The 15,826-nt window shown below is 42.9% G+C and overlaps 1 protein-coding gene across 1 annotated transcript in view; it reads left to right on the top strand.

Moving 5' to 3' along the window:
• Positions 1 to 14,948, top strand: part of LOC104967977 (N-acetyl-beta-glucosaminyl-glycoprotein 4-beta-N-acetylgalactosaminyltransferase 1) — a 20,217-nt gene extending 5,269 nt beyond the window's left edge. Inside the window, exons 2-13 of the mRNA XM_010797518.1 lie at positions 3,424 to 3,490; positions 5,723 to 5,887; positions 6,163 to 6,272; positions 6,757 to 6,857; positions 7,109 to 7,182; positions 7,266 to 8,727; positions 9,438 to 9,829; positions 9,950 to 10,103; positions 10,324 to 10,396; positions 11,027 to 11,180; positions 11,461 to 11,587; positions 12,774 to 14,948. Of these exons, the coding sequence (XP_010795820.1) occupies positions 3,424 to 3,490; positions 5,723 to 5,887; positions 6,163 to 6,272; positions 6,757 to 6,857; positions 7,109 to 7,182; positions 7,266 to 8,727; positions 9,438 to 9,829; positions 9,950 to 10,103; positions 10,324 to 10,396; positions 11,027 to 11,180; positions 11,461 to 11,587; positions 12,774 to 12,888 (2,994 nt within the window). The 3' untranslated portion in view covers positions 12,889 to 14,948. The remainder of the gene's footprint in view (positions 1 to 3,423; positions 3,491 to 5,722; positions 5,888 to 6,162; positions 6,273 to 6,756; positions 6,858 to 7,108; positions 7,183 to 7,265; positions 8,728 to 9,437; positions 9,830 to 9,949; positions 10,104 to 10,323; positions 10,397 to 11,026; positions 11,181 to 11,460; positions 11,588 to 12,773) is intronic.
• The last annotated feature ends 878 nt before the right edge of the window (positions 14,949 to 15,826 follow it).

Raw genomic sequence — 15,826 nt, 5'->3', positions numbered from 1 at the left:
TCCCACTGTAGGCCGATGCATGAAATTCTTACAATAATCTGGCGGTGAGTTGCTGGGAGACTGGAGTAGATAAGCTGTGTCCTGATTAGATTGATGAGGGACAGCTGAGTCGGACGGCCAGGTGAGAGCAATCAGGCTGCTGCCTGCAAGGGAAACAACACCCTCTCCACACACACACACACACACAGGGGAACAAACAGGGACACAGTTTGGGCCGTGACACTTAAAGCCTCTCTGCTCCTCTCTGGCCGTTTCTCGCAAGTAAAACTGCTGCAGAGCAACTATTTCAAGTATACTACGTCATAGAGTGGTGCAGAATGCTGGGTATTTAACATGCATTTCAAGTTAGTCCTTCGGCACCACTCGATGACGTAGTATACTTGAAATAGTTGCTCTGCAGCAGTTTTACTTGCGATTGAGAAACGGCCATGGTCTCTCTCTGCTTTTTCCTACAGGCAGCCAGTTCTGTTGAGTATGCTGTTTGTTACTTTACTTTGTGCACCTCAACACCCTCACACTTACACGTCCATGCAACCCTCACCCTGCATTTACACTACTGATACCACTGACGTCCACACCTCATGCTTTACTCATTTTTGCACTTCATTAATTTGGTTAATTTGAATTGTTTGCTTAAATAAACATATTTTATTAACCATTGATATGGTGTGTCTCCCACTTTGTTGTGACCTTTTGAGCCAGGTCATAACAGCATTGATGCACATTTAGTTCGCTAGTGTGTGTTTACAGAACAGTGTATGAGGAATCAACTTAAAAATATACTACAATTGCCTTCCTTATGGTACAGTATGAAGGAACATGTCATCCAGTGCCAACATTTGGCTGACTATAGTTTATAAAATAGTTTTTGGTTTGACAATTATGGAACAGTTCTTGTTTTTTCACTGGATTACTTTACAATAACAATAACGTTGAAGAACTTTTCATGTCATTCTCTCCATTCTTGCCCAAACGTGTGTCTCATGTCATACTTGAAGTGACCACAAACACCTTTATACAGTTCTCAGGTTGTTCTTCTCTCAAACATCAAAGTAACTGTAGTTTATTTTCCCTCAGGCAGGTGTCGTCAAGTAGGTTAACATCTGCCTTGTTCTCCTGTCCGCTCTGCCTCAGACCTTTTATGTTTACCACTCTACCAATTTGGGCCTAAAGCCAAGTGGGCCCGATAGAGACACAGAAAAAGACAGGGAAAACAGGTAGAGATACCTCAGTGAACTTATTTACCCTCTATTGAACAAATAGACATGGAAACTGGCTCGACAGCCTCTGACCGGTTAATGCTTTCTTCTTAAATTCGCCTTTATTCCATTAATACCCTAGAAAATTCAAGAGAGGACTGTAACACTACTAAATGGAAGTGTTTACTTTCTGTTCATTTTATTGTACCTGAAAACCGAATGGATTTTTACGTAAACTGGTAAAGATCAAATAGTTTCATTATGTCTTTACCTCTTATGTGTCACACCGAAAAAATAACTTCATATCCATAGTGCCTTAGGCTCTGAGTCAGCCAATTGAATTAAAGGAAACAAACTAATACAACAGTCAGCACTCTCAGGAACAATAAACTACTAATCATCTAGGAATAGAAAAATAACCTGCGTTTGATGGGCCTGGAGGCAAACTGTGTGTGTGTGTAAGCTGCATTGAGTACAGTATGTAACTCCAGAGAGCATTAAACCACACTCTCCAGGTTGGAGCAGAACCCACTATGGGCCGGCTGAATGAAAACGATATCTAAACGTCAGTGGGTGGTCGAGGAATGATGAAACGTGATGAAACAACACTGCCGGCTGCCCGTTGCCATTTTGCGATTGTTACTTTTTATTATTTCCTCCTGGATATTGATTTTTTTTCCTCTCTGTTGAACTCTTGGGGCCAGCGAACAGGCCTCTGCTGCTTCCTGTCAACAGTATTTCACAGAGGACGCACCCGTACACACAGCGTACACACCCACAGTCACACACAAAAATACTCTGAAAACACACACACACATCTCAAATGCTTTGTTTGAGCAGAAAAAAGAGTCATGTCCATTTGTTTTCTCATTTTGCATCAATAAAGCTAACAAACAGTATAGATACATAGATAGATAGATAGATACATTATTCATCCCAAATTGGGAAGTTATTTTGTCACAGGAGCAGTGTTGTCAAGTATTACACATGAGTGAAAAGTATTTAAAGATAGAATAAGATGCAAATATAATAAAACAATACATTAACAGCAAATATAAACATACTATTGTAATAAAAATATCCAGAATAAGACTGCAACACACTTTATTACAACGCAGAAAAAGCTAGAAAGTCAAACTTGTGATACGATTTTCCCGCCAAACAACTGCGTGTAACTTTAAGAATGAACTTACTGTGTTGTTTTAGAAATCAATGGAAACTTTGCGATAGTTGAACACTTGCAGTCTGTACTGTGATTCCGCTGCGAGTTAGACTTAAAGTCCTAAATAACAACTCATATGTGGTCTTCACTTTTTCGTCCTTCCATGACAGCCACCTGCCTCGACCTTGACAACAATCCCCCTGAAATAATTACACAAAGCTGAAGCCTTTGGTGGCCTGCAGAGCTGCTCCCTGCTGCTGCACAGCATGACACCGCACTGTGTCCTTGTTTGTTGTTCTTTTTTATGTGCACTTGTTTTTGGCATGTGTGCCCCTTGTTTTCCAGTGTCAGCGTCATTTTGAAGAAGTAGCAAACAGTATAGATATCTTAAAAAACAAATGCTGGATTGGGCTTTCACATGTCAGCCATTGGTGCTACATGAGTTGCAGAATCTAAAACGGTGAAAGTGTTTGTGTATGTTTTGCATTTTTGCACATGGAAGCATTTGCATGAGCCTAAGGAGGGTGTTTATATTTGTATTCTCAACCCGAGGGTTAGAAAATGACCTGTCTCCTGCCATTATATCCTCGGTAACCAGAAGTGACGGGATAATTGTGAAATCTATTTAAAAGAATTGTAGCATCCCTCTCTTTCTCTCACTCTCTTTCTCCCCCTCTCTCTATCCCTCACCCCATGCCTCTCTCAGTTTTCAGGTCATAACTAGATCTTCCTCTTCACTCTCGCTCCGCTCACAGTCTATTTTCTCAGGTGATTCTGTTGTTGCTCTTGTTTTCTCATTCCTTCCCTTCCTTCATATCCCTCCAGTCTCACGTTTCTTGTTCTCTTTTCACGTGCCACACTTTTCTTTTTTCTCTCTCTCTCTTGCTAAGTGTGTTTATACAAAAACCCAGCATCAGATCGATCCTGTATTCGATAACACCCAACGTGTTACAGTTTAGCCTGGAAACAGTGATGGACGATTTCTGTTCACATTATACTTTCCACGTTTTGACATTTAGTTTTCTCCTCTCACACAATCCCTTTTCTCTCTTTCACAAACAGTGGCGTCCGTTCCTCCCTGGTCTGAAATATGAAGTGATCGACTCGGCCTACATCTCCCTGTATACAGGTAAGAGCTGTTCTGTTCTGCTGCTCTAATGACACAGTGAATTGTTCTCATACTGTCTTGGAAATGAAATAAACTGGATGATGAATTTGTAAATAACAGATATTTGTGGCATTGATACACATGGGACTCTTTGTCTTTTCTATTTCTAGTCCTTTTGTTTAGCCTAGTTCCCAGAAATAGAAACAGCAACTGATGCTATTAAAAAAAATGCATCTATTCTGGTATTCAACCATAAACATTTGCCTTTTTGATCAAATATGTTAATCTGCCTTCCCGTCAAACAAACCCACATTTATTGCCAGTTGTCCTTATTTTATATTTAGTTATTTCTCAGCTGCATATTTGAGGTCATGCCGTGTCTACTCTACTGTATGTAGGACCAAAGAGAAGATACAGAATCTATTGGATGCTCTATTTATTCTCTATAGGAGCAGAGATGAGAGCTCCCGGGTAGATGTCTAACCTCTATAGCTCCAAAAATAGCAAGTATTTTTAACAAGGGGAAATACCAGCTGCACACAGAATGATGTGTGGAGTTGTCATTTTGGGAAAGCAGGTTGCTAGGGATGTATGCCTTCTTGTTTATGACCGGCTACGACAGTGAAGAAGGAGGCCTTGTACTGAATATGAGGTCACCTGCTGGCTTCAAACATTACCATCTCCTCATCTGTCCCCCTCCCTCCACCCATCCATCACTGCTCCTCCATTTATGCCATGCCCTCTATCTTACCCGGTTTCTCCATTCTCTCACTGTGGAAAGTGTTTAATATTCATTCCCATTTGACACAGAGAAACATTTGTAAGCTCACCCAGCTATACTTGTCCTTTGCATTACTTAGTTTAATTAAATGTCAGATTGGATTTCAATTAACGTCATTGTGTGTTAGGCAGTCGTAACATTTAATAGGAACATTCTCAAACTATGAGCCTCAATCACAGAGTTGTGGTCAGAGGCAAATACATGGGTGACTCAGCAACCAGTGTCAGATTGTCTACATTTGGGACATATTTTGACATGAGAAGTAAATAAGTAATCATAAAGTATGTTTTTCAGCTCATATCCAGTCTGTAGGAAACCAAGAATACAATGTTGTATTTGTAAGTTAATTTTTCTACTATCCAGGTAACTTATCTTATAAGTGAGTATTGAATATTTCCACACATGGTATCTCATCTGGAAATATTTCTCAACATCCATCTTTGTTGCAAAGCTCCCACTGAACTAAAGTAGTTTTACTGTGTGTTATCGATTTTTTTTCAAATGAAATAGTCATTTATGTCAGGATAATTGTTCCTGCTATATTATCTTAATTTGCAGGGCAGCTCAGTATCCACAACAATTCCTTGTGGTTTCTAAATCCCCTTTAGTGGTGCGATAATACTTTTTTACTACAGAATCAGTAGCCGTGTACATAAAAGCGCCACCCAGATGGTAGCCGTTAATGAATTTACACCATCACACATGCATACGCATTTGCTACACAGACCAGGAATTTCAAATAATCACAACACCGTTAACGGGTGCTAAATGTGCGTGGTATTACCATCTGAATGAGGTTTATGCCATACAGAAATAATGTTGATTCTTCTTTTATTACACCCCGATGACATCTGCAACAGGATGGAAATAAATCAAGAGTTATGTTGTTTCCTTTGTTTGTTTGCTTCTTTTGAGTATTTCCGTAACATAGATAATGAATTACAGCTGGCTTGGGTGAAGTGTAAAGCATGTATCATATGTGAGATCAACAGATGTTTTATTGTTAGAAGAAAGGGCGTCTAAAAAGAAGCTTTCTCTGTGTGGCGTTCACACACCCAATGTGCGCCCTCCACCCTCTGGAGGATGAAAATGATGCTGACCACCCCTAATTATGAAGCATTTCTCCCATCAGGCCTTGCTCCTGACATGCCATTAATCACAGATGCGCTCTCCTCCTCTCGTGCTATCGATTTGGTATAATTATGACTCTGCTTTGCTCTGTATTTGTTTTGTTTTTTCCAACTCTGTTTCTGAGCCTCTCACGTTCCACCTCCTCTTCTTCCGGTTTTTCTCTCCTCTCTGCCATTCATTTGTCTTTTTTGTCACTTTTCATGGTGGGTATCGATTTGTGATGATGCAAATCAAATGTGTCATAAAGATAATCCAAACAGTGAGTGAAATACTGATCTTCCTCTTTCCATCTTCTACATCATCTATAACTCAGTCTTTCCCTCTTTTTCTGTATTTTTCAGATGAATCCAATCTGAAGATGAACGCCGTGGACCACATCCCTCAGACCTTGGCCAGTCACATCCGTCTCCCGGAGGAGTTTCACCCCCAGGCTCTGGAGGGAGGGGGTGTCCTGCAGCACGGAGCGGATATGCTGAAGCCGGACCCCAGGGACACCTTCTATAGCAGTAAATCTGCCACTCATCCTCCCCTTCTTTCTGTCTTCATCCGGATCTTATGGCCTGTCATTTTCCTGTGACTGATTGACTGTCTGGCTCTCAGTCTCTCTGGCTGTCAGTTCGACTGTATTATTCAGACTGTCAGTCCTTCTGGCGTGCTGTTTTACATTTGATGTGTTTCCCTGGTTTTGACATTGCCCTGATCATCTCCCAGCTTTCTTTATTTCATATTTATTTAAAGCAGAATACCTATTTGTGTACCTGATCTTACATTTTCTCCTCAGTTCCTATGATCGACCCCTCCCGACTGGAAAACGTTCTTCCGGCCTGTCTCTACTCTCCAACCTACGTAGTCAAAGATTTCCCCATCGCCAGATACCAGGGCCTGCAGTTTGTAAGTCTCCTTCCCTCTTCTTTGGAATAATAGATATTTATAAAGACATTTCATGTGTTTTTGTGTGTATGTGTGTGTGAGAGTTCTAAATAAAAGTAGATCTATAGACTTGTCAAAAGTGCCTCCGATTATGAAATAAGTTCAAACCTGAGTCAGCATAATATTCATATGAACTGGACAGAGGGCATGCTGGTTTGTACATCACCACTGTCCAAACCAACACATTGATGAAGCATGTGGTAGGCAGTGTTGCCCCCTTTAGGCTGTTGTGTGTTACTGCAGCACTAAAATGCCTCAAATCCAATTTCAATTTGACAGAAATCACTGTAACAAAATACAGCTTTTAGAAGAGTGAAAAGCGGACTTTGCTTAAAATGCTGCTTTGAATCTAATCCCTTCGAGTATTGCTAACTGAACTCCCTCTATCGGCGTTTTCCCAGGGGCTTATTGCTTTTTTGGTTTTGACATTGAACTTCTTCCACAGGTCTATCTGTCCTTCGTTTACCCAAATGACTTCACACGTCTCACCCACATGGAGCGAGAGAACAAGTGCTTCTACAGAGAGTCCCCTATCTACTTAGAGAAGTAAGGACATTATTGCTTATATCTCTCCAAGTGCTGAGGGAATATTTGTCCCTGTCTTGTAAATATGAGAGAGTAGAATGATCATGCAGAATAACTGCTCAAGTGTGAATATGAAGGCAGTGATTCATGCGACCTCTCAATAGTAGATGAAGTTTATTATGCTGTAAGGCACATTGGAACTTCAACCTTTATTTAATATGTTATGTTGTGTGTGTTAATGAATGTGTGTTGCCTCCTCTAATGTCTGCCAGGTTTGGTTTCTACAAATATATGAAGATGGATGAGGAGGACGATGACAGGCCGTTCTTTTTCCCCAACCCAGATGGTAACTAATATTGAACACACTCTCTATCAGTCACACATTTATAAACACACCATTTCAAATTGGTTTCTCCTTCCTATCTCCAGATTTCCTAGACGAGGAGGAGGTGGTAGACTTCGAGGACGAGGCGGAGATTGTTGGCACTCAGCCGCCCAAGAAGCCCTCTCATCCCAGCCACACCTCCAACCCCTCACATCCTCACTCGAAGTCTGCGCCCACGCCAGCTGGGAGGGAAGGGGAAGAAGAGGAGGAGGACCCCGAGGAAGAGGAGGAGGGGGCAGTCAACAGTATCAAACGTCGCAGAGAGAGGAGACACTTTCCTCACAGAGAGGGACAGATGGCTAAAGATCTGGACTGGGGAAGAGATCATACAAACGGGAGACAGAACACCAGGAAGGGACTTGAAGAGCCCCAAACCAGGGGGCTTCAGCCCGACACGGACAGCGTGGTCCCGCCTCGCTCCTTGTCTTGGATCCGCACTGGTCCCGCAGAGCTGAATCCTGGCAGGAAAGGAGGAGGAGGAGGAACAGGTGGCGGGGGAGAGAAGGGAGCTGAGACCCTGCCCAAACTGAGCAAGTCTTCACTCCTCTTCCCCCAGAAGTCCTCCCTCTCTGCCCTTGCCAGCCGAGCCAAGCAGATCCGCAGCAACTCCGCCCACGGCAACAACCTCCACGACAACAACAACAACAAGGTCGGAGGGAATAAAAAGAGGGAGGAGAACAAGATCTACATCACCCGGCCTCGGCCTGCCAAGGAGCGGGAGAAGGATAGGGAGAGGGAGCAGCGTCGGGAGAGGAGGGAGGAAAGGAGGGAGGAGAGGGCATTGCGCCACCCTAGAGAGGTGTTCCCGGGGGTGTTTCTATACCAAACTGGGAAGACCACTAGGCTGATTAACCTGGGTGCTAAAGGACATGCTGGGGGAGGAGGCAAAAGTCTGGTTAGTGCCCCTCAGCTCTGGCCCAACCCCCCCACAAAAGAGGGTAAGACCTCTCCTCGCAATGGAAGCATCAACACTCAGAGTGAAAGTGTGCCGAAGTCTGGGGTCAAACAATCAGAGACAAGCAGGAGGAGAGGGGATCACGGGGGTTTACATACTACTGATGTACCCGACCAAAGGGACCCGCTGTCCCCGCATCGAGACCCCCCTCCTGTTACCCAGCAAAAGATAAACTCCACAGAGAACACGCTCCAAGAACAAACACGTGTCACCTCCTACCTCAGGACCTCAGAGATCACAGAGTCCCAGAAGCAGCCAGACCCCAACCCGGCAGAACTCCAGGATACAAACCGCTCTAATCCCGAGCCAGAACCGGAGGAGGGAGAGTTGTCGGACTACAGCTACGAGGAGGTGGAGCCGCGGCCAGGTTGGGCGGAGGAGAGCATCAACTGGCAGAGGACCTTCTCCGTCAACCCCATGGACTTCGAGCTGCTGCGCTCCGACTGGAACGACCTGCGCTGCAACGTGTCCGGCAACCTGCAGCTGGCCGAGAGCGAGGTGGTGGACGTGCTGGCGCAGTACATGGAGAAACTCAACGAACGCAATGGAGGGTGAGTACAGAAGGGAGGGAGGGAGAGTGATGTGAGACTACGAGAAGGTTTAAGTTTCCCCTGCAACCTCGTGTGAGTTAAAATGCGTTTCTGTTTGCTTATCATTATGTAAAGCAAGAAGTAATTTAGCTGAGAACATATTGGTTATGCCCCGGTGCTTTGACTTCACGTTAGCAGACCTCTATGTGCTCATTACCATTTGCTGCTGCAGTGCTTAAAAACCTCAATGTTGTTTGTGAAAAATAGCTCAGCCGCTTTTTTTCCTTTAAAAATATACCATGCTGACTTGCCTCCAACTAACTATGGATAATCACATTTTCTATGTGGTTTTCCCTCAATTAAGCAGAAGTAATCTAGTTTTGCTAAATATATAAGTAATAGTGTTTTATACAGTAGATGCATCCTCTCCCTTTTGCTGCATATCATACCCTGTACCAGCTACAGTATGTGTGTTTTTTAAAGGGGGGTCCTTATAAGGTTTATACTTTTTTACTACAATGTGTGAACATGCTTTAAGGTTAACACGTTTTTTTTCTTATACTGTTTGTCTTGACTTTTTCTTTGAGCCCCCCTCCCCAAAAAACTCTGCCCTGATTGGTCAGTGTTTTGAGAGTTTTAATACAGTATTTATAAAACTCCTACACTGGCTTTATAAACAAACCAAAGATGATTATTTTTACAATATGGGATCTTTTTACCCCCTGCCCCAGGATCTACACCCTGCTGCGAATCGTTAACGTTGAGAAGCGGCGCGACTCTGCGAGAGGGAACCGCTACCTGGTGGAGCTGGAGCTGATGGAGCGAGGCCGCAGCGTGGTGCGTCTATCCGAGTACATCTACCTGCTGCTCCACCGCAGCAGGATGGGGGAGGAGAGCATAGAGAACACTGACTTTGCCCCGGCCTCACCAGCTCTGTCCCCAGCTTCGGTCCCATCCCCTGCCACATCCAGCCTGACCACACCACCACCCCCCCCTCCCTCAGCCAGATCTCCCGCCCGGCCCGGAGCGACACCCTGGAGCACCGCCTACGCTAAGCCTCTGCTCTGCCAGCCTGTCATGCTGCAGTGGAGGAGAGATGTCATGGTGCATTTTGTGGTGCCAGGTCAGTCAAAAGGCGGACTTCGGTCAACTTCCAAAACGGAGAAAACTGTCTAGAAGTAACTTTTAAACCAAGATTATTCATGCTTTATCTACTTTGTGTTTCCTTCTTACTGTCTTTCAGTGAAAAACCAGGCCCGCTGGGTACAGCAGTTCATATCTGACATGGAGAATCTTCATCGCCAAACAAAGGATGACAATTTCAGCATCATCATCGTCGATTTTGAGAGTGAAGACATGGACGTGGAGCAGGCACTGAGAGACAGCAGTGTGCCAAGGTGTGTGTGTGTGTGTGTGTGTGTGTGTGTGTGTGTGTGTGTGTGTGTGTGTGTGTGTGTGTGTGTGTGTGTGTGTGTGTGTGCGTGCGTGCGTGCGTGCGTGCGTGCGTGCGTGCGTGCGTGCGTGCGTGCGTGCGTCACAATCAGCTGTGTAAAAGGTACCATATTTCTTACAATTTTCAAGGCATCACCTGATGCGTGTGTATTTCTGTTACAACAGATATGAGTATCTGAGGAGAGAGGGGAACTTTGAGCGCTCGGCAGGACTGCAGATCGGAGTGGACACTATCGAGGTTAGAGACACAAACACAAGAGACAGCAATATGCGAGCTGGCAGGAAAAAGCCACACTGAAGGTCAGCCACTCACACTGACCACATGACCTTTACTGATGGACAGACAGAAAGAACACTCGTGCATAATGAGTACATCACTGCCACGGCGGTCTGTCACAGGCTGTGGATCTCACCCTTTACCTCCCCCTGCTCCGTTCGCCCTCTCACACTGAGCCCGGCCGTGGGTGACAGGGAGCCGCTTAAGCAGTTAGCTACAATTCCTGTGTCATCTGTATGTGTGTGTGTGTGTGTGTGTGGGCTGTCTCTCTGTCACTCACGCATGCACACCCACCCACAGGGGGCATGGAGCGGCTGGAAATGTGGACAGACTTTGAGCCGTCAGTTGAGTGTCAGTGCTGTCACGGTGGGATGACATGGCCGTCACTCATGTCTGAATGACCCGCAGGCTTTGGGAGCGAAGAGAAGCCTCTGATGCCCAGACTTCTCTACTTTCTTTAATCCTAAAACCCCTTGTGTGAACATCCACAGAATCATAAAGCAGACACACTTTTATTTCTCCCTTTTGACGTAATTGTTTTTAATTTAGATGTATGTGTCACGTTTGTGTGTTTTTTTTTTCTTCTTGCAGGATAGTCATAGCATTGTATTCCTTTGTGATCTGCACATCCACTTCCCTCTCAACATCTTGGAGAGCATCAGGAAGCACTGTGTGGAGGGACGCCTCGCTTTCGCTCCCGTCGTCATGAGACTCAGCTGCGGCAGTTCGCCACGGGAGCCCGATGGTAACGAACACATTACATGCATACATGCTCATACAGGAATGATCTCACTCACGTATTTACACAGTTTTCCAGTCTTTAAGTTTGACCCGTCACTCAAACTAATTCCCCAGTTCCATACAGCAGCTTTGAACTCATAATTTATGAAAAATTCATAATTTATGAAAAATGAATTCAGATTTCAATTAGCATGCGTAATTTCTAAAGGCTGTTACATCACGAGAGGCTGTTATTGCAATGGGACCAATATTTCCTTTTAAATTTCTTTTTGTTCTTTCTGTAGGGTACTGGGAGGTGAACGGCTTCGGCTTGTTTGGAATCTATAAGACTGACTTTGATAAGATCGGAGGGATGAACACGGAGGAATTCAAAGACCGCTGGGGGGGAGAGGACTGGGAGCTGCTTGACAGGTAAACCAGCAACAAGCTAAGACATTCCTGCTGCCATCGCTGTGTTTGTTTATGAGCTATGGCGACCTGGGACAATTACGTAACGTGACATAATTTGTCTTGTTTTGCTTGTTTAGCGTCCATGACCCATTTCTCGCTGATATCGACCCTTATCCGACCCACCTCTCGACCTGGGTTACAAAGTCATGTCGGTCAACAGTGGTTAACCTTTTCAAACACAAAACCAATGCTGGTTGAGCCTTCAGTGTGAAAAGGGTATCAGAAGGTTAATGAGTCCGTTTTAGTTTAGACTTTGTTGGAGAAATGTCAACTCTATGGTAACGATAAAATTGGAGTTAACACATGATATGCTTTTCAATGGTAGTTGTATTCAGATTGCATCTTTTTTCTTGGATTGTCAATGTTGTAGCATAATGTTGTAGCATAATGTATATGGTACATGACCTTTAAACATTGAAGGTGTAAAGTGTGCACAATGCCAATAGGGTGCAAGTGCAGGAAAAAACCGCATTTGAAGGAAAAACATTGACAGTCTGCACAGTGGATGTTGCCAGCTCCCAGTGTTGAATGTTCAGTGTGTGAAAATGCTTCTTTAGTGAACATCAAGAAAGGGCTGCTGCAATTAAAACTAACGAGAGATCTTTGGTAATCGAAGCAGCCGGATGGATAATTGAGCATATTCAACTAAAACGATCTGCATGTTTAGATACCACCCAGATGTAGGTTGGCTAAACTGACACAAAACAAATAAATGAAGGTCTGTTACATTAAAGCCCTTGCCAAACGAGTTCACACAATGTTGATTATGCCTATCGCAGCCAGGGAAAGTTCTGTGTATTTGGCACTTTACAGGAATTTGGGTGTCTGGCATCTTTGGCAACTTTTCTGCACTGGTGTATGTATGCCTGCAGATGACCAAATGCAAATGTTTCGACTTTAATCCTTCCTCTGAAAGCTAAACTTATTTTCTCATCTTGAGCATCAACGTCAGAAACATACTTAAAAACGCCAGACTTTGAACTTCTGATAAAAGAAAAAAAAATTTGATCAGCCTATTTTAGACAGCCACTGATCGTCAGTAAGTTACACATGACCTAGAAACAGTTGCAATGATTAACACAATTATTTCTGCTGATGAATATAAGCCCAGTTTTAACCCAGTGATTTTCCCTCCTGCCTTTTCTAGGGTACTGCAGAATGGTTTGGAGGTAGAGAGACTACGCTTAAGAAACTTCTTTCACTACTACCACTCCAAACGAGGCATGTGGAACACTCAAAACAAGAAAACTCCTAAGGGATAGCTCCCCCTGCTGGTTGGAGGATACTAAAACTACCTGCAGATCCACTGTGTGTGAGAGAGAGACCTGTAGGAGCTCACTCACTGCCTGAACTCTGCCTTTATTTACAGGCTCCTGTCAGGGACACCTCTGTTTGCTATCGGCCCCTCTTGTACGCTTGTGGGTATGAAGACAGAGTCCAAATCTGAACTTAACAAGTGAACTGTTTACGCAGACAGACCTGAGTCATCACTTTGCCTCACTGACTCAACTACTGTACTAGAGAGTTGTTTTTGTTCTCCCTCTCTCTGTCCTTCTTTTGGTGCAATGTTTTCAGACAGATTGGAAAGCAGCTGTTTCTGTGTATGTGTGGTTGTGTGTATGCGTGGGTATGTACATATATAAGTGTGTGTGGGTGTGTTGCCGCTTGTGTGTGCTTACGATGACAGAAAGCACCTTTTTTTCTAACAAGAAGATGTGAAGACAGCCTAAGATCTTTTTTCTAACACGCTCTCACCTGAGAGCCTAATAGAATGTGTATCAACATGTTATTCAGATAGATTGAGACATGATGGCATAGATCGAGTAGAGCAACTCTGAATTTCTAAATACATCAAATACTACCTGTTGGTTATCAATGACCAGTATGTCCGACGTGCTGATATTCTCCTGATAACATGACATTATGAATAATTGAAAGTTTTTGAAACAGTAATGCCCTTTTCCACAAAGATACTGAAAGATATGTCATCTTTATATCTCTCTCTTTCCCTCTCTCTCCCTCTGTATCTTTTATAGCCTTCAGTCCATTTCTGCCTTTGTCTGTTGTAATGTCATGCAATTTCATTTTTGTTTTTATTGAAACATTGCTCCACCCATATTAATGGTAGCTATCAGCTATGGCTTCATTCATTTTTGTTTTACTGTTTGCTATTTAAACGTTTTGAGTGTCCTCACTGAGTACGAATGCACAAATATTTGGGGTGCTTTTTTATTTTCTTAAACACTGAATTTGTGAACAGTTTACAACGTTTAACTTACAATATCCTCTATTCCCTCCACATCTCTTATGTATTTGTATCATCAACTGGAACAGACAACTCTTACATGAGGGAAGGAGAAGACAACAACGTCTTTCTGACATTTTATTTAATGTTGTCACATTTTATTAGGCATTTTCCGAGCTTAGAGTGTCATTTCAAATATTGGATTTGTGGGATCTCTACCACCAAGACAGGAAATGCTTAGCTATCGAAAAACATCAACACTCTTCTTTTTCGACTTGCACAAAGCTCGAACAGAAGGGAGACCAGTTAATGTGTCGTGGCAAGGCATGGCTGTTTCACAAATGTGTGCCTTTATCAGGGTTTGGCTGCAGGCAGTTTTTAAACTATTCTAATGACAGAGGAGGGCAAGGGACAGACAACAAATCACAGTTATTTATCAGCAGGCTGTAATGTCACTGTACATCCAGCTACATTGTAAGACGGATACAGTTCTCTTCAATGGATTACAGAGGTGTCAGTGTGTCCGTTATACTACTAGAAAGGAGTGGTTTAAAGCCACTTGCCCCATTGGTGAGATACACGAAGATGGTTCTAATGACTACTGAGTGAAATAGGGAGGTGTGATGGAGACTCACAGTCAGCTGCAGTACAGCCGGACTCCACCTGCTCCCATTAGTTTGGCTGGAGGCCGTGCTCCTAATGCCTCTGTTTATGCAACATGGTACTTATATTGATGGGGAGTGGCTGGAAGGCTTAGACTGGACATATATGTGGATGAGATGTAATGATCTGTTATTGACTATATGATTGTCAAAATGCCATCCATGACCCTTTCTTTGCCTCTACAGGAAAAAAGGTCTTCACTGTAGGCCAATTTATACTGATATGGGACTATTTAAAGAACAAAAGAAACACATTAAATATAAGAGTAAATATATAACAAACGTAAAAATGAAAAATAGGAATATACATTCCAAGGTAATTTCTGTGAAATTGTTTTGTAGAGAAAAGGTTTTAAGAATGTATTGTACTTTTTTTTGATTTGTTGTTTTTTTTGCAAATAAACTTTTATGCTTACGTCCATATCATTTGTTCAGATGCATATTTTCTTTGTATCTTTTCTGTGAGACAATTGTAAAATATATAATTCAAAACAACTCTATTTCCTATTTTACCACCAGGGGTTGCTCCACACATACATTCTATTTAACCCACAGGCATACAGTGGTTGCATGACTTCAAGTTCAAAGACATGAAAATTAAGAATAAATTGACATAGTTTCAGCAGGAAATGGGTAGGAGAAAAGACGTCATAGAATGAGTAGATAGACGAACCTTTTCGTGAAGTATGAAAAATCCCCCTCCTACACACTCGCACACAAACAGAAGACTGTCTCGGATCACTTCCTTTATGCAAAAAGTAAAAAAAAAAAATCTTAAGCTCATTCCAGTAAGGGGACATGAAGTGTGTTATAATTTGTATTTCCGGCAAAGGATTGTTACAAGGTCAATGGTTTTGTAAAAGGTAGGAAGTGACTGTGGATCAAACAACAACTAATGGCCTTTTAATTTATTTTGTAATTAAATACGTATATTCAGCTAGATTATGAAATGTTCAAATTCATGACTTGAAACACATTTGGCCATGATTCAAACAAGCCCTGATCAGTTAGAATTAATAGATACATGTACAAAGTAAATATGACATGTTAAAAGACTGTGCAACCCTGACTGTGTGTACTCTAGGACTGACATCGCTTTATTAAGTTACCATTCTGAGCTAAATGCATCGATTGTTTTTTATGACCTTCACAAAGAAAAATAAACATTAGGAAACATTTTGAACTCCAACAGAGCTGTAATGTTTCCAGGGCCAAATGTAATCAATTGCAGAGTTTTTTTGCTTTTCTTTTGAGTTGTTGATCCCCCCTGTGCGCCACTTTGCTCTGGGTGGG

The sequence above is a fragment of the Notothenia coriiceps genome, unplaced genomic scaffold (genome assembly GCF_000735185.1).
Source record: "Notothenia coriiceps isolate Sejong01 unplaced genomic scaffold, NC01 NC01_scaffold00038086, whole genome shotgun sequence".
NCBI classification, from domain to species: Eukaryota; Metazoa; Chordata; class Actinopteri; order Perciformes; family Nototheniidae; genus Notothenia; species Notothenia coriiceps.
The sequence above is the reverse complement of the archived record's forward strand: the minus strand, read 5'-3'. Positions and strand labels throughout refer to the sequence as shown.